Consider the following 18,218-nt stretch of genomic DNA (forward strand, 5'->3'; position numbering starts at 1 on the left):
AGAACTACAGCCACTGGCGTGCTGCATGGGCAATAGGGCATAGGGAAGAGTGGCCTGATAACGTGGAGTTCATTCTGAAGGACATCTCGGCAGCAGCTGAGGATATGAAACGGGTCACACTCGATGCAGTAAGTCCAAAAAATCCCCCCATTGCACTTGTATCTTTTCTGCATAAACTAAAAATTCTGGTGCTCGCAGTCCCAGTGGGATTCCCATCTCTAGCTTAACAGGATTAAAAATAACCAGATCCTCAGCTGTGAAAGAAACATAGTGATTGTTTTGTCAGATTACAAGTGTTCCCAATGTTTCAGTTACAGGTTCCCAAATGAAAAGCGCAATGTGGCTGCAGCATAGAAATGTTACAGTCACTGCTCTTGTCAAGGCAAAGACAAATGGACTCTCTTGTACTTTGGAGAAGTGGATGTTTTTGTATCTGACACGTTGAAAAACATCACATTTCAGAAAAATACATCATCTTATTGAAAATAGAAACGTGAACACTTTGCTATAAGCTATGTAGAACACACAATGTAACAAAGCCGAAATCAGAGTAAGGAATGCTCTGGCTCTCTTGGCCTGCTTGTCTGTCCAGATATTGTAAAAGGAAAATGGCCACGTGTGAGCCACCCTTCTGCGTAAAACGCCCAGACTGCTTGGATGAATGCTTCAAACAAATGGCAATTGTGTTAAACAGTTTGAGCAAAGAGATAACACATACAGCATCAACCTGTCATTTTTAAACCACCAGCAGGAACCATCCGCAGGAAGGATCAGCTGTCACCTGCCCCATTGTTGTACTGTTGGACTCTGTTGGAATTGCTTTCTAGCAGCAGATGGATAAGTGGCCAAAGACCCAATTTTCTACATCTTGAACCAACAGCAGATCAGACATGGAGACTGCAGCTGATTTTGTGTTGAGGATGCACTTGGACATTTACTTTGTCCAGCATAAAATCTATGCATCCAAAGGTGCTAGCAAATGCAATCATCCATAAGTGTTTGTTGATGTCACCAGGATAGAAGTTAATGACATTCACATTGGTGAAACTGTATGTGCTGGTTTAGTGGGAATGCATCTGGAAACAGCAGGACTTTGTGTTGTGAGTGTGTGGAGCTCCAGCCTCTCTAAAGTTTTGAGAGGCAGCAGCAGAACTGGTTTGTGATCACATAAAACTGGTGCATGTATTACCTTCCATATATAAGCATGCATTTTTCAGGCATTGTTGTTATAGAAAAGATTGATGGCGATGTTAATATTTATTGGGGAAACCCCCATGTCTTTCTTTTGCAGGTGGTCCTGGACATGCTCAGCCCTCAGTGTGCGTTGCCTGTAGTGCAGCCCAGCCTGAAGCCGGGTGGTGTCTGTGCAGTGTATCTGGCAAAGTATGTGTTCACTCTGGCACTTGCACATTTACTCAGTGTCACCTAATGTTGCTACAGAGCCAAACACTTTTTCTGTAGTGCTGGGTGTATGTTGTAGGCGTGTAACGAAATTTCTCCCACAATATGTAATGTTTTTCAGGGAGTTACACTCAGTATAAATTACACTTGGCCAGACGTCTGCCCTTTATTTTGGGATGCTCTCACTGTGGTCAGTAGAAGTCTGCACTCAGTGGCATCCTCAGAATAGCTGTCCTGTTCCCAACTTCATGGTCGGGCTGCCAGCTCTGCTACCCTAAAACTGAAGGACTTTTGGAGCCCCAGAGGGAAAGGATGTGATGGGGCAATAGAACTGACGGTGTATGATGTGAATTCCCAAACACTGCTCTACCCTTTGCCTTTCTTCCAAAGCATCACGCAGGTTATTGACCTTTTAGACAGAGTACGGACCTGCAGGCTCCCTTTTGTGTGCGAGAAGGTCATCGAGGTAACACACAGGAACTGGCTGGTAGTCCCAGCAAAAACAAAGAACCGCAAATCCAGCCAAAGGACAGAAACTCCAGAGAATGCTGAAGAACCACCTCAAACAGAGTACGAAGAAATCCCCATTCAGGATGAAGGGGTTCTTAAAGCCAGTGAACGCAATGGTAAGAACATTACTGCTGATGAGCTACCATGTTACTGCAATCTGGTAATCTGAGGACATGGTGAAGGCAGAGTCTAGGAAGAGGCAGTGCTGTTCTAGGTCAGCTGAGGTGGCTGTGAGGAACAGACAGCTCTGAACAGCCTGGGCCTTGCAAGGCTTGAACAAAGATGCACTAATGGTTATTGAAATAGCTTATTAAAAATCTAGACCAAATAGAAAATAAAGGGCAATCTCTAAATAACGAATGGCTGCTACTGGGCTCACATTTCTGTTTTTTAATAAAATTCACTCCTCTGCACTTATCCTGTTGCTGCTGTAGAGGGGCCTGGTGGGCATGGGGGTTCCACAGAAGAGAAGTTGCCAGTGTGCTGTTGGTAATCATGCTGTTCTGGCAAATCAGAGATGGTTCCTTTACTGGGACAGACTTGCAGAATCCACAGCAGAGCAGAGGTGCCTGAATGTGCTGATAGGTGACAGTGCAGCACTTTAACATGCACAAAGAAAATGGAAATATGGCAAGGACAAATAACCCCTGGCACTGGTGATTCTGCTTTGTTTGTGTATTTGAAATGCTGAAAGAATGAAAACCTTTCCCTCTTAGGATTTCTGCCTGGTAATGCTGGGACATATGGCTCGGTGCCTTACGTCGCTCGGCCAGCATTGTGGCAGGAGGCTCATTCAGGTGAGACACTTGGAAAATGTTCTTTTATCTTAAATGTTGAGTGATATATTATTTTCAAAAGTACTAATTTTTGTATGAGCACTTAACACATTACTGTATGATGCAATCATAAAACTTGTAATAATAAACTAATCATTGCATGTCGAAATACTGAAGGAGTAACTTGTTTTTAAATTAGTAACTTGTTTTGTTTTGTTTTTCAATTAGCATTCCTTACCAAGCTGCGAAAGTTTCAACCACTGCCTTCTTGATGCTGCCCAGGTGTTAGCTGCTAATTGAGTATTGTACAATAATGAATAAATTAATGAATAAAGGAACCTGTTACCAAGGAGCTGCTTCATTTTGCAAGTTGTGTCACTTTTAAGCAATGACTGCTTTCTACTGCACATAAAGTGTGAATCCCACCTGCTATTCAAAGGGAAGTGTTTTAACGATCAGTCAGGTGTGGTGTTGCAGTGCAACTCAGCCAGTTCTGTAAAGCATGGTGTCTGTTTGTTTCACAGGTGTATTTCACTCTTCATTGCTTGCGAAACAGTCCATGGATTTCTCTTGACTCAAGGTGCTGCAGTGTCTCCTTTTGCTGGGTAGGCTCCGGCAGTCTGCTGGGAAAAGGGAGAAAATCCAGTCAGAAAATAACTTTTCAGAGCCTGCCCTTTGGAAGGCAAGTGGAGCAGTTTCAGCCTTCACTGGCCACCCACTGCTGGCTCTGCATTCCTTAAGAACATCTTTCCTAAGCACAACTGACACTGAACTGGTTCTCTTGCTAAAGATGCATTTGTCTGGAGAACCAGAGCAACTGTTGGCACTCTTTTCATGGGAAACTGTGGTATTGTTTCCCACTTATACCCCAATCTTAAAACTAAGTCTTGCATAAACTGTCACCAACTGTGATACACTTAAAGGGAGATGGGAATTGTGATTTCACACCATCTCCAGAGTGGTGGCAGTGACAGAGCAGCCTGCACAGAGCTCTCCCCATGGGAGGTCTGACGTGCATACACACACACTTAATTCTCATGATCCACCCCAGTATTTCTACTGTCTTTCCTAGTCAGGTCCAAGTGTTTAAAATCGGATTCTCAATTCAGTTTGTAATGCAAAGATAGTAATAAATGCCCAATAGACTGGAACACAGCCCAAAATCCACCATAGCAGATGGAGGCAGTCTGAAGAGACTCAAAACATAAAGCAGCTGTACTTCAGCAAGTCAGGAGACAAGATGTGAAAACAAAACTGAACCGATGGCAGTGAAAGCACAGCCCTGCCAAGGTAGTTGTGTTTGTGACTGGGATCTCTGCTAGTGTGTAGAGATCGTGCCTCCTCACACGGAGGACACAGCCATCCCCACAGGTCTCTAAAGGGTAGGTATGGACTCGGCTGCCTGAAGTAACAGAAAACCACTTGCAGTATCAAACCATACCTTGGGCATTATAAAAAGGAGTGTCAACAAGCATTTCTTCACTTAGAAGGGTGTCCTTTGACTTCTGGGATGAACGTAATTCCATCATCTCCAAAGTTGCAGTAGATGAGGAGGAAGATGATGATGATGATAATCCCAGTCGTACAAATCTTCCTTTCTTCCCACAAAGACAGCAGCCTGTAGGAGGAGCACTGGGACCACGGGGCAGCTGCATGGCACCATCATTGTAGCTCCTGACGGCTCCACTGTGGTGCCGTGACCGCTCCCGCTGCCACACAAAATGTGTTGGTGCAATGGCCATCACCTATCAGAACAGCTGCCACATCAGAAATGATAGCAATAGCAGGAAACAACGCAGCTGGAAAGGAAGGCTCCAACCTCTGCATGGCAGAGAACTAACACTGCCTAGATGAAACAGACACCAGCCATTATCTCCCCACTTCTGTCTCGGCAGACAGTGCTGCTTCAGGCACAACTACATGACCCAGCTGTGAATCGGATGTGGGAAGTGGGAAAAGCATTCTACATTCCCATTCCTTTTACCTTCCCGTAAGCCCTAAGTCCCATCTCCAGAGCTGCAATTCTGGAGGAAAGGAGATCTTCTTCTCCACCAGCTGTAGTGAACAGTATGTTCTTAGAACATGACAGGGCTTCTCCAGACATATACATTCCACCTGAAAAGTGAGGAAAGTCTTTTTTCCCTCCTAATGTGTTCGAAAAATAGAGGTTGTAACACTGCATTAATGGCAGTGTTAAAAATGTGCCCTGAAAAAGCCAGCTGAAATTATATTATTAATTTTGAGAGGATTAAACTTTCAGCTGAGATGCTAAGACTTTTATTTGAAGGTTTTACTTGTGTACAAACTTAGAACTTGTAAAGCAAACACACACACACAAAATCATTCCTAAAGTGACTGAAGTGAAACAACCGATGGTGAATTTTAAATATAAATATTTGCATAAAATATTCTAGTCCATACATGCCTCACTTTGGACAGTACTGCAATGACCAATTTTCTAGTTTATCTTAAAAGCACAATTTCAAATAATGTATTTTAAATGCAGAGGAAAACAAAACTCCTGGGGATAAGTGGACCATGACATTTCAGCTGCATCTTTTCTTCCCCGGGGCTGGTCTACACACTGCAGGGAACAAAACCGTCTACACAGAGCTGCTATTGGTAGCTGTTATTAGCTGCAGTAGTTCCCGCACCAACAACAGTAAACCCCTCCCTACCTCTTCACAACAGCGCCTGCTTACGATAGCCCGGTAGTCAAGTCTTCTCCAGAGCTGATCTCTTAGCTTTAAGAAATCAGGGAAGAGCTTCCTCCAGGCTTTTCCCAAAGCCCATGGGAATATGTCGTACTTTAATTTTTCATCGTCTTCTTCAACTGTATTTGCCAGGTACCTTCAAATACAGACATGTTGTATCTGTAAATGTTATTTCATCCTCACTCTCTGTATCACTATAATTTCTAACATTAGAAGACATAATACTGAAGCAGTTCTTTTTCCTTGTATAGTGAGAGAAACTGCTAACAAAATACAGCCTTCCCTCCTCAGCACGGTGTCTTAATCAGAAAGTTCTATATGTATTCTTTGAGTAAACAGAAACTTCAGCTCTTCTGACACTTGCTTTACCTTAGAACCTCCTCAATCAGAAGACGCAAGAACTGACATATCCTGGCAGCTTTCTCCAAACTGGCTGATATCCTTCCACTAAAATGAACGGTTGCTGACTTATTCTCTCAACAAAGCTTAAAACTGCCTTAGGAAATCTTAAACTTTACATTTTCTACTTTGTGGATCTTAACTATTCTTGGAAAATCAAGTTGCCTACTTTAAATTAGCAGCAAACAGCTCAATGCAGGTCTGGTTTCATGCATAAATGAAAACCTGAAATTATTTTCTTAATGCCCATGTTTCTCCCTTCCATCACTACGTGCTACTTTTGCTTCTGGATCACCTTCTCAGACAACAGCAATATATTTACTTCCTCTGGATCTACGTGCTATTAAGCTCCTGGAAAAATTGTGACTTTCAGTCTCCTCCCCAATTTTCTCACTTGCTCCTAATGTCAATATTGCCCCTAATCCCAGACTCACCAAACCCATTGTCCTTTTCTAATCCTCTCACTCTTCTGGCCTGGCTTTTCTCCCTTCAGTGGAGTTGGATGCTTCCTCCTCTATGCAGAGCAGATGGCACCCAGAACACAATTTACAGAGGGAGAAATGAACATCTCTCTCCCCACACCTGAGTAGCACTATCATGGAAAAAGATCAGCTGCACGCTTCAGACTATAGAAGAAAATGCTGGATCACTCTGCAGGTTTAGCCAAATATGAAGAGATTGTATAGGCCATGATAAAGACAGATTCTGGATGCTGCTCTGTTTAACAGTCCAGATATTTTAGAATGGCTCAGAAGAGTTCTCAGAAATTCTCTAGCAACATTTGTACAGTTGACTTAAGTGACGTTGACAGAAATAAAAAGTAACTCCCAAGCTGCATATCATGGTGAAACAGATATCACCAGAGGAAGAACATGGAACCTGCAGCTTATATACAGTATGTGGATGATGCTTCCACACTTTGTATAGAGCCCAAACAGCTACACACTGGTTAAAGAAGTCTCATGTGTATCATAATTACCAGTGGCAAAACAAACAAATAAAATAAAGCAAAGTTTATGCTAACAAAACCTACTATAACCAGAGAATTTAAAAGTACTTACAGAGCAACAAAGAAATTGATTCTGGTGTGCTCATTGATGGTGAAGTTAGCCCTTTTGAAATACACAAAGGTCATGGCCAGGAGATACTGTTGTAAAATAGAAAAGGTTATATTCGCTATTTTGTATCAATGTGTTCCTTCAGTACATCAGTTTCCTAAAATGCTTCACACATCTATCTTGTGTCAAGGAAAAACTCCTTCACTGAAAGAGTGGTGAAGCACTGGAAGAGGCTGCCCAGGGCAGTGGTAGAGTCTCCACTCTTGGAGGAGTTAAAAAATTGTGTAGATGTGGCACTTTGGGACATGGTTTAGTAAGCACGGTGGGGTTGGCTGACGGTTGGACTGGTTGAACTCAGAGGTCTCCTCATATCTTAATCGAGTCTACGCTCGTGTAAGATATTTTGGTCATTTTCATCAATGAGGAAAGCATAAATTGAGTTTTGTGAAGCTTCCAGATGAACGCATTAGAAAACAATTATGGTCTGTACTGGCACTACAGCATCAAGTGATGAAGAGCAGATTTTTCGCTCAGTCTGTGTTCTGTTCCCTAAGAGAAACACACTCACTTTGTCTGCGATCTTACAGCAAGAGTCCATCCAAAGGAAGTCCTGGATTATATCATCATCTGCAACAAAAGGGAGCTGTAGCATTTCAATCACCAAATGTGTTAGAAAGTATTTGTAAATACATAACAGAGGGTCCTTTTATTAAGCCAAATGAAAAGAAAGAAACTAGAGCCACCAGTAGAGCATGGAGAAACTGATGGGAGAAAGACTCAAAGTATAAAAAAGCCTACGTGACAAACACAGCAGAGTGTAATACCAGAAATGTGAGGTGGGGAATCTAGTGGCTGCATTTTATTCCTTCTCAGTGACAGCAAGCAAAGGTGACAAATAACCAGTATTTCTTCTATTTGTGTAACACTTTCCTATGTGAGTGGCTCCATCTAACAGCACACCACTATTTCTGACAAATGCCAGACGATGACCTCTGCACCTTGGTTACCTGGCAGCCTTCGTGAGGCAGTGCTGGCCTTGTTACCCGTATGCCAGCACATCCCTATCTGTGCACGCGTAATAAAACAGCGTTACCGCAAACTCTCCAACTCACTCCTGTTTTCCAGGTTGAATAAAAGACAAGCGTAATCTTCCACCGCTACTTAATCTCTCCACTACATTAAACAAATAAAAAAACTACACCACAGAGACACCACTGCAAAAGAGGCATTACAGCCCCTCAGATGTTCTTTCTACACTGCTTCTCTCCCTTAATGTTTATTCTCACAGTAAATAACATCTTTATGAGACTGGAAGTGCAGCCTTTTACAAGTGTAGTGCAAAACAAGATGCATGTGGCTTTACACGTAACTGTTGAAACAGAAGAGAAATTAGAAAGGAAAGGGAAGTATGGTACCACTCTGGTGCCACTGGTGATTTAAAAAGATGTTTTTCATCTGTTTGGTAGCCCTTTGTTTAATTCAGCAGTAAATATTCATACACTAAAAACACAACAACAAAATACATTTAGACATAGACATGGATATTAGTATCTAGAGAAAGAGCACTCCCCAAATTACTGAGTTTAGAAAACAGACTTGCTTAACAGTTTTCTATTGTTCGGCCCACACATCAATATCTGTCCTTGTTAACCTACCGAACAATTTAAAGAATGCTGTCATTTCCTGACGCTGGATAACTAGACACGGGCCCTTTAGACATTTGTTTTTACGACTGGAAGCCTTTTTTTCACCATTTTCTTCGTGGTCTTTAAAAGCAGGCTGCTTCAGTCTGATCAGGTGTTTTTGCTGATGCGATCTGGATGCACTCAATTTGATATGCACAGTGACAGTGGGAGGTGTCTGGCACACCACATTGTGTCTCATTTTGGTAAGTAAAGGGTCCTGCTAAAAAAGAAGAAATTAGCCACAAAAATAGTCAGTTTTAGCAGTAGTTCTCTATGTTTCTTTTGTTTCAATGAGGTGATGCATAGAGCCTGTATGCCAGATGATCCAAAAATTATTGTATCAGTACTAATTATCAAAGTCTTGTGCCCCAAGCCATCTATGGTATTTCTTAATTTCATTCTAATCTCACGCAGCTCTTTTTCAGTGCAAGCAACCTTCAATTTTTCTTTTTCCATTCAAAATTTGGAAAGAAGAAAAAAATCCTTTCCAGAAAAAGTCACTAACAGCAGCTCCAATCCCCACAGCCCTACAAAGACCTACCACAGCATCTCTGTTCCTCCCCTCCAACCTGCGAGGGTGTATCTTTTCAAGAACTCTGGTAGAATTAATGCAACAGAACCATAATTAAGGTGTATGTCATTAAAATTGAGTCTTGAGCTCTTAATTTTTACATTTGGTTATAGCCATTGGGAATAAAAACTTATCCCTCAAGCAGGACACATCATAGAAGGGTTTGGGTCCGAATGAAGCTTAAAGCCCATCCAGTTCCAAAACCCTATTGTGGCAGGGACACCTCCCACCAGATGAGGTTGCTGAAAGCCTCATCCAACCTGGCCTTGAACACCTCCAGGAATGGGGCAGCCACGACTTCTCTGTGCAACCTGCGCCACTGCCTCACCACCCTCTGTGTGAACAACTTCTTCCTAATATCCTGTCTAAACTTCTCTTCATTTAGTTTAAAAACATTATCACCTGTCCTAGTGCTACAGGCCCTGCTATAAAGATTTTCCCCATCTTTCCTATAAGCTCCCTTTCAGTACCAGAAGCTGCTATAAGATCTGCCCAGAGCCTTTTCTTCTTCAGGCTGAACAACCCCAAGTCTCTCAGCCTGTCCTTGTATGGGAAGTGCTTCAGCCCTCGGGTCATCTCAGTGACCTCCTTTGGACTCGCTCTAACAAATCCATGTCTTTCCTGTGCTGAAGACTCAAGAACTGGATGCAGGACTCCAGGTGAAGCCTCACCAGAGCAGAGCAGAGGGGCAGAATCCCCTCCCTCGCCATGGTCCCACTGCTTTGAATGCAGGACAAGATATAGTTGGATTTCTGGGCTGCAAGCACCCATTGCCTACTCCTGTTGAGCTTCTCACCCCCAGTCCTCAAGGCTTTCTCCTCAGGGCTTCTCCCAGCCCGTAGGGACACCGAGCGCTGCCCCAGCCCAGGGCCCCGCACTGGGCGCCCATGCCCAGGGGAACGAACCTTAGGCGTCTACAACTGCAAGGAAAAAAAAAAAAAATCTAATAACCGAGCAGATTCCACGAAGGACGCGAGGAAAGAGGGGCTTTAAAAGGAGAGAGCGCTGACTCCTTCAGCGGGCTCCACCACAGAGCGCGAGGGGACACAAGACGACACACACGGAAATGTGTCGTCACGCGGGGGATGACTTTATCCTCCCGAGGTGAGAGCGCCGGGACGACGTCAGCCGCGACTCCGCGCGCCCCGCTCCCTCAGCGGCCGCGACGCAAAATGGCGCCGCCTCAGCCAATGGCCGCGCGAGTGTCGGTGCCTCAGCCAATCAACGCGCGCGGGGCTCTCCCGCCTTCCCCATAGCCCGCTCCTGCCGCCGGGGGGCGCTGCGCGGGCAGGTGGAGAGGGGCGGCCCCCGAATCCGCGGGCGGTGGGGCGGTGTGGTGTGGTGTGGTGTGGTTGGGGTAAATTCGAGCCAGTTTGGTGACTCAGTTGCTGTAACTTCATTCTCTGAAAGCCACCTGCATGTTTTTGGGGCTGTGTTCTTCCTCCTAAGAGTAGTAACACAGGGCATTGATACCCACTGAACTGCACATTGACAGATGTGAAATGAGAGCTTTTCAGTTTGAATTTAAAATCCTCCCAGGTAAACTGGAAGGAAAGGAGAAAAGAAGACTCCAAAACCAGCAGAAATTCACTTTATTTTGCAAAATGCCAGTACCCCTGCCTGTACTCCTCCCCATCCTTGTCTTTTTCTCATGACCTCGGAAGAGTGTGAAGGAATAAACTTCTTCAGATAACACGCTGCTGCTGCAAGCCTTTGCCCACCAAGTGTTTGCTCAGCGGTCAAGCTTTGCTGGATGTCACAGAATGGCTCTCTTCTGTGTTTTCTGTAGTGGTGTGATTTGAGCTAGAGTCAAGTCAGTTTTGTGACTCAGTTGCTCTAAGTAACTTCATTCTCTGAAAGCCAACTGGGTAGTTTTGGGGCAGTGTTCCTCCTAAAAGTGATCACACAGGGCATCGGTATGCACAAAGGCCAATGCTTATCCTTACCCCAATGGGAACCAAGGCCATCCTCAAGCTGGTGGAAGAAGGCTGCACCTGCAAGGAGGGCCTGACAGGATTGGTGACCCCAAACTGACCAAGAGCGTATTCTATCCCATATACATCATACTCGGTATAAAAATGAGAGACCACAAGGGTTTCATCCCTCTTCTGTGATGTCCGACGTCCAGTGAGGACCTCCTGTGTCCACTGCTTCTGATCCTAGATCCATGCATTCCAGAATGTAGCTCCTGAGCTCAGCTCCCTCCTCGACACAGACACATTCCCTTGTGTCTGCTCTGCAGTATTTGTGGTGACATAAAGTCATCGAGGGGTGTGGCGTGATCTCATAGATTTGTATATATTTTATTGCTTTCTAATTATTTTTATCATTATTGTTATTACCATTTCATTAAAAGCAGCAGTTTTAGTTTCCAATTTGCAAGTCTCTTTCCTCTCATAGAATCATAGAATCACTAGGTTGGAAAAGGCCTCTGAGGTCATCAAGTTCAACTGAACCTATCTGCCCCTAAACCATGTCCTTAAGTACCTAAGTACATCATCTTCTCATCTTTTAAACACTTCCAGGGATGGGGACTCAACCACCTCTCTGGGCAGCCTCTGCTAGTGCCTGATGACCCTTTCAGTGAAATTTTTTTTTCTAATTTCCAATCTAAACCTCCCCTGGCTCAGCTTGAGGCCGTTCCTCCTTGTCCTATCATTTTCCTTTCCCCATTTCCCTGGAGGGGTGGGAGGCGAGGGAGCTGGGAGTTCAGCTGCATGGTTTAAGCGGTCAAAATTAGCCGCTCAGGGCTAAACAGTGACACAGTGCCTCGATTGCTGCCGGTGCCCATGGAGCACTAGGTGTTCGGCACCTCCCACCATCGCTTCCCCAGCACTGGCACAGCTGCTCACTGGGGCTGGGCTGGCACCAGAACACATCCCTGCACCACCATCCTGCTTCTTCCATGTCACCTGGCCCAAGGGGGACAGGGTGGTGTGAGGCTGTGTTCAGCAGTGCCTGTCTCTACCAAAGGCTCTCATAGAATCACATAATCATTAAGGTTGGAAAAGACCTCTAAGCTCATCCAGCCCTACCATGCCTACTAAGCCATGTCTCAAAGTGCCATGTCTACAAGGTTTTTTTTAATCCCTCCAGGGATGGAGACTCCACCACTGCATTAGGCAGCCTCTTCCAGTGTTTCATCACTCCTTTGGTAAAGAACTTCCCTGACATCCAATCTAAAACTCCCCTGGCACAACATGAGGCCAATTCCTCTCATCCTATCACTTCTTTCTTGGGAGAAGAGACCAACACCCACCTCAGTCCAACCTCCTTTCCGGGACCTGCAGAGAGTGATGAGGTCTCCCCTCAGCCTCCTCTTCTCCAGGCTAAATAACTCCAGATCCCTTAGCTGCTCCCAGAACCCCAGGGTTCCAGACCCTTCCCCAGCTCCATTTCCCTTCTCCAGATGCACTCCGGCCCCTCAATGTCTTTCTAGTAGTGAGGGACCGAAAACTAAACCCAGGATTCAAGGTGTGGCCTCACCAGTGCCAAGTACGGGGGATGACACCCTTCCCTACTCACACTGGCCACACCATCCAAGCCAGGATGCTGTTGGTCTTCTTGGCCACTTGGGCCACTGTTGGCTCATGTTCAGCTGCTGTCGACCAGCACTCCCAGGTCCTTTTCTGTTGGGCAGCTCTCCAGTCAAAACCTTCTCACAGTCCACTCAAGTTCAGTCCCTCAGCTGCCCGACACCACTGTAAAAGCTTCCTTGAAACATCTCCCAGGATGATAAACCCAAGAGACACAGATGCGCGGGAGAAGCCATATCTGACTTTAAAGATCCTTAAAGATACAGGTGCAACCTACCATGCTGTTATTTTTCCACAGAAGCAATGAATGTGTGTAGCATTATGCAGTTAGTCCAAGGCAGTCTATTGAAATGTAATAACAAGAACCAAAAGCTCCCTTCTCCAGTAAGATTCAGTGTGGAATCTTATAGCTGGCTTTCATTATAAGAGCTAAGATTTATTCTAGGGAGATGGCAAGAAGCACCCCCAGTTTCATTGTTCCCCCTGTACAGGCCCATTAAAGTGTAATTGGCCTCATTGGTTATGGTAATGAGAAGAGAGAACTTTTTAAAGAGAGAACCTTCCTCATCTTATATTACTACTTTGCTAGATACCTTTATTTAGGTGCTCTGAGATAGCGAGCATATTCAGAGAAGGGTCACATTGAGTTTCTGATCATGGCTCTAGAGAGAGAAAACCCGTCAGGTGGTAAATGTATGAAACAACATCTCTGTATGGAACAGGCTGAAATCAGGGAAACTCAGACGCAGTGTGGAAATCAAACCAAATAAATTGGTTGGGCAAAAACATGTTTCCTTGAGGTTCTCTCTTCATACACCTCTGTGTTCAGGCTGAGTTACCTGGCATGCGATTGTTCTTTATTTTTGCATAATACTTTTCATCTAAGGAACTCAAAGCACTCCGCAGTTAATTACCATTCATCTGAGAACTGTAGGAAACAACTAACAGGCAAGTTACAGAAACTGCCACATAAGCCTAAACCACTAGGAAAGGAGCTTCGGTCCTTTTTTGCCCTGCTGCAAAACATAAATTGTAATGATAATTTTGAAGTACCTGCATTCTTGTTCTTTACACCTTCCCAGTTGTATTCGTTGCCTTACCAATGAAAAGTGGCTTGAAATGCAGATCTTCATCCACACAGAGCTTTCCAGGGTTTGTATGATTTTTCTCCTGCAGATCTGACCTTTCTAAAATATTTTCCACGCTGGTGATTCTGTGAAGAAGTAGTAAACAATTTATTTATTTATTCCTTTTTTCTCTCAAATCTCTGTTGCAGTCAAGTTAGTCAGTAGGGCTGATGATTCCAACCCCTGCTGTACGGTCTCTACCTCCTGGGACCCAGGGCTCTACTCCAATACAGACTTGCTGCATAACCTCGGCTCACACTCTGACAAAACCAAAGTTGTGAGAAAACACCGTGACAAAGTCTGCAGAGTAACCCTTCTGTCCTCGCAGGGCTCTGCAGGTGGAGGCAGGATTGTTGCGAGGAGAATGACTCAAGGATTCAACTCATCGTAGAGAAATATGAACGTGGAGAGGCTGCTGCCTAAGCACCGTGACAGCGAGGAAACAGAGTTTTGCCTGAGTGAGCCCTCTGTGTGATACAGAGGATGTAACTGGTTCTCAACTCTGTTCATTATTAATTGCATCTTTTAGAAAGCGGAACAATTCATTCAAGAATGTCTGGAAGGATGCAGTGCTCTGGTTCCCAGGAGGCTCATCGGACATCGGGGGGCACTATTTCACCATGAGGAATTCAAACAGAGGAGGTAGCATTTGCATGGTCTGACACATTGGAGTTCATGCTGGGCTTCGTTCCTAGCCCTCCCTGTACAGCGGCATCAAATCAGTTTAGCTACTGTTCATCTTTATACGTTACCACAGTTCGAACTGATTTCAATATATACATATTTATTAATATCTATGTATGTATACATATTTATATATCTATAGATATGAACATAAACCAAATAAGATCTGGGTTTGAAAGACCTAGAATTCTTATGGATCTTTTTTTTTTTTCGAGGGTGGGGGGGTTAGGGTGACAAAGTATATTTCCATGAATGCATTGGAACACAATTGTGTTAAAGCTACAATCACATAGGTACCAAGGAGCTAGGTGCAAAAAGGCAGGGGCTGAGCGGTTTCCTTCCTTTAAAAGCAAAAAGAAAAAAGGTAAACCTTTTTGTGACTGAGTTGTTTACAGACAGATTAAGAAGTATCACTGAAGAAAAATAAATTATATACAATAATTATATACAATATTATATATTAACATATTAATATATTACATATTGTAATTTATTATTGTATATGGTTATATATAATAATTATATTTAGGATATCCATACTCTTTGTAAAAAATCCTTTCATATTTGTGAGGCAGGAAAACAAAAGCTTTTGGCCTCTGGTGTCCTTTCCGGTGAACTCTTTCTGTTGTTTAATAAAGGTGAGGTACCATGGGAAGAACACCTGGTATTTGTTGTCGAACAAAGTCATGAAGAAGAAGCACTGGTTCTTTTAAATACAGATTATTGTTCAAGATGAAATCTGTATTTTTCAGTTACAGACTTCTACGTACTGCAGAGCGTGAAATAGAAAACAAAAAAGGTCTCTCTTCCCTGCAGAGACAACTCCCGCCCTGGTCAGGGGAAGCCCAGCCTCTCCATCCAGTTCCAGGTGAAATGCATACGGGATGAGAGCTCCATTCCTGAACACCGTAACGAAACTGAAGCATTCGTCTAAAAAGCAAACTCTGGGCATGTGGTTAACTCCCTCAGAATAAAGGGTGTAGCAAGTCTCACAAGTTTCGGTAAATTAGAAAGGAACGATAAACGAACTGAACCCACATCTATCACCAGAAACTTGTTTTTTTTTTTAACGTGGGAAGAGAAAGTGAGGATTTAGATGAGTTGTGTGAAATGAATCATTATAGCATCGTGGTGTCTGGGCCAGGACTGGGCAGAACAGATTGCATTGGCCTTGCCCATTTGCTACTGGAGTTGGTATTAAGGGTATTGGGAAGGTGTCCTACAGCTGACCCCTTGATGTTAGCAGATTTCATCGTGTGATTAGAGCTCCAGATGGTCCAGTGACACTGTGGTGTGTGCCACTGGTGGATGAATGCACAGGGAAATTGTTTCCAGCTTCACTTACTTGTAAAGAACTGCTGAAGTTTTAAGTCCGACAACAACTGTAGTTACTCCCAGGTACCGAGAAATTCAGGAACAAGAAGGGAAAAAATCATCTTGCAATTCTGTAGTGAATAAGAAGTGTCCTGACTGGACTAACACAGCGCATGGTGAAAAAATGTGAAGGCTGCCAGCAAAGACTGTGCATGTTTGAACATGCAGCTTCTGCACACCCCAAACCACCCAATCTGTAGCTGCAGGTCTGCACCCAGTGCTGGGGACAGAAGTTGGAACTTGTGCTCCTACCTATGGTAAATAGACTGGTCTGTCCTGTAGAAATCCAGCTAATCCACAGCAGAGAGCAGAAGCCCTTAGAATTCTTTGTTAAGGATTGGCACTTCAATGCCGGTTGTAAATGAATCAAAGCAGGCTTCTCTGGAGAGTTCCAAAAACTTTGTCAAAATAAAACGACTGCAGTGGGTCTTCACATCGGGTCACAAAATGCAAGTGGTGAATGACATATCTCTCAGCATCAGTGCATATTTTACACTAAAGAGAAAGGCAATGAGCTGCACAGTACCTGTTTAAGTGCTTTTTGAACCTGCTGAGGTCATCCACCATGTTCTAACTTTCTAAAGCCTCTGGAGATTGTATTTTGCATTGGTGAATAATAATAAGCATGGTTCTTAGTCACTCAGCTGTGCCCCTGCTATTTCTTCATACGGTGTTGTGCAAAGAGGACTACTAAACCCTACTCCTCTGCACCACCATGACCCTGGAGCTGTCTGCTCCAGCTGCCAAGAGCCCGGGGCTTCCTGAGGCACCAGTGCAGGAGCAGGGAACTGGTATATATCACCTGGGAACAGGTAGCCAGTGTGTGTTGGCCATCCTGGGGCGCTGCCATGCCCTGTGTGTGTGCCAAGGGGCTGGCTGCCAGCATTCGCACTGAGAAACACCAACTCTTCTGCTTGTATTTTTCTGTTTCCTCTGAGAAACAACCAACAAACCCAGACTTAAAAATCTTCACAGGAGCAACATAACTGAAACAATAAAAACAAGAATTTCACCTAAAATCTCATTTTTATAACTTCACACTGTCTGAAAAGATTCCATCCACATCCTGTGAATGACACAAGTGCACAGTTTCTCTGATGTTACATATATGCAGAAGACTGCACAAACCCACGCAAGACCTAAGCAACAACTTATGCAGGAAATGTATCTGTCTCTTTATCCAGGGAGATCAAAAGCAGAAAAACTTCGCTGCTTTCAAAATAATGTCTTATTTTTTCCTGCAGGTGAACTCATCTCTTTCTAAAGCACTAGCCCTTTAGGCAACTGAAGAATAGAGCCTTCAGGCTCTTCATTAGCTGACGTACGATTCTGTAACTGGGCAAAATGCATACATTGCACAAAATTTTTCTCATCCCCTTTTCCAATTCCAAAGTTTATATTTACCTCTTGCTTTACCAGTCTCATAGTTCAGATCACAAATGCTTTCAGACACAGGGAATCTATTTATTCCCTGGTTTTACATAGCTGAACACAATTGAATCTTTGTCCACAACTACAGTCCTTATAATAGGAGACAGCAGTAGTAATTAAGACAGCACAATTTCTCTATTGTCAAGAGCCTTATTTTCATGGCGTGGCATTCAGAAGACTCGCCCCATGAAAGGATTAATCAAAAGTAATGCAGGTGCAATTTCTGAAATTATTTTCATATGCAAATAGTTTGGCTCCTGTCTCCTCATGCTGCTCAGAAAGGAAAGGCATCAAGTTCGGCGGCAGGAAGGCAGAACTTCCCAGACAGCCCTTTGGAGGCTGATACCAGACAAGTTAAAATGGGAGCTGAAAAGAACCTGTGTATATTTTTCATTCCAATCCAATGGTCCAGGCTCCACATGGTTAAATCAGTTAATGTTAAACATTGAACGCCCTTCCCAAGCAGCAATAGGCTCTGTAATTACTCCACGGCAGGTCAAAAAGCTTTCTTCTCCCTCCGAGTTCAGTAATCACGAGCTGTAAAAGTTCTCTCCCAGAGGCTGAGGCAATAAAACGGCTGGTACGAGGGCTGTAAGGTAAAGTACAAAGAGAAACAGATGAACTTTGGTAACATCTATTGCTAACTCAAAAATAGAGGAAACATGAACAAAGAAAGCAGGCACAACACAAAAGCAGGTTATTTCAGCGAGGGAAAAACCATTCTGTGAGCTGTGGAGCTTGTAGTGCTCTCAGCCCCGTTCTGCCACCTGCTGCATTATGCTAAATGGCGTTTGTAGGATGCGAGTTCCTGCTCGGCTCCTGGGTGTATTTATTCACCTTTGCTTGGGGGATGACGACATGCACAGGTTACAGTCAGGCAAGGGCAGGTGGGGAGTTCCAGCATGTTTGATGCTCCATGGAAACTGCCTGTGTGCACACTGTGACCCTGTTC

At 44.0% G+C, this 18,218-nt stretch overlaps 1 protein-coding gene across 6 annotated transcripts; it reads right to left on the reverse strand.

The window, feature by feature from the left end:
- Window positions 1–2,969: 2,969 nt before the first annotated feature.
- Window positions 2,970–10,181, reverse strand: SPDYA (speedy/RINGO cell cycle regulator family member A). 6 transcript variants are annotated; one of them, XM_054061804.1, is made up of 7 exons: window positions 10,066–10,181; window positions 8,514–8,760; window positions 7,427–7,485; window positions 6,862–6,947; window positions 5,366–5,537; window positions 4,129–4,432; window positions 2,970–3,310 (listed from the first exon to the last, which is right to left on the reverse strand). In XM_054061804.1, exons 2-7 carry the CDS (start codon window positions 8,740–8,742, stop codon window positions 3,219–3,221), a joined length of 942 nt encoding a protein of 313 aa, XP_053917779.1. In that variant the 5' UTR covers window positions 8,743–8,760; window positions 10,066–10,181; the 3' UTR covers window positions 2,970–3,218. The 6 variants fall into 6 exon arrangements, with proteins under 6 accessions (XP_053917779.1, XP_053917778.1, XP_053917780.1 ...); XM_054061803.1 differs by having other exon boundaries at window positions 8,514–8,763; window positions 10,066–10,160; XM_054061805.1 differs by having other exon boundaries at window positions 10,020–10,082.
- Between the last annotated feature and the right edge of the window lie 8,037 nt (window positions 10,182–18,218).

The sequence above is a fragment of the Cuculus canorus genome, chromosome 3, assembly GCF_017976375.1.
Source record: "Cuculus canorus isolate bCucCan1 chromosome 3, bCucCan1.pri, whole genome shotgun sequence".
Lineage (NCBI taxonomy): Eukaryota > Metazoa > Chordata > Aves > Cuculiformes > Cuculidae > Cuculus > Cuculus canorus.

Excerpts from the sequence above, each read along its gene's own strand:
- SPDYA (XM_054061804.1), bottom strand. The coding sequence starts at position 8,742 with ATGAGACACAATGTGGTGTGCCAGACACCTCCCACTGTCACTGTGCAT. Across the intron at positions 7,486-8,513 it reads AGCATTCTTTAAATTGTTCG|ATGATGATATAATCCAGGAC; the intron begins GTAGGTTAACAA and ends CTTTTGTTGCAG. Across the intron at positions 6,948-7,426 it reads GCTGTAAGATCGCAGACAAA|TATCTCCTGGCCATGACCTT; the intron begins GTGAGTGTGTTT and ends ATTTTACAACAG.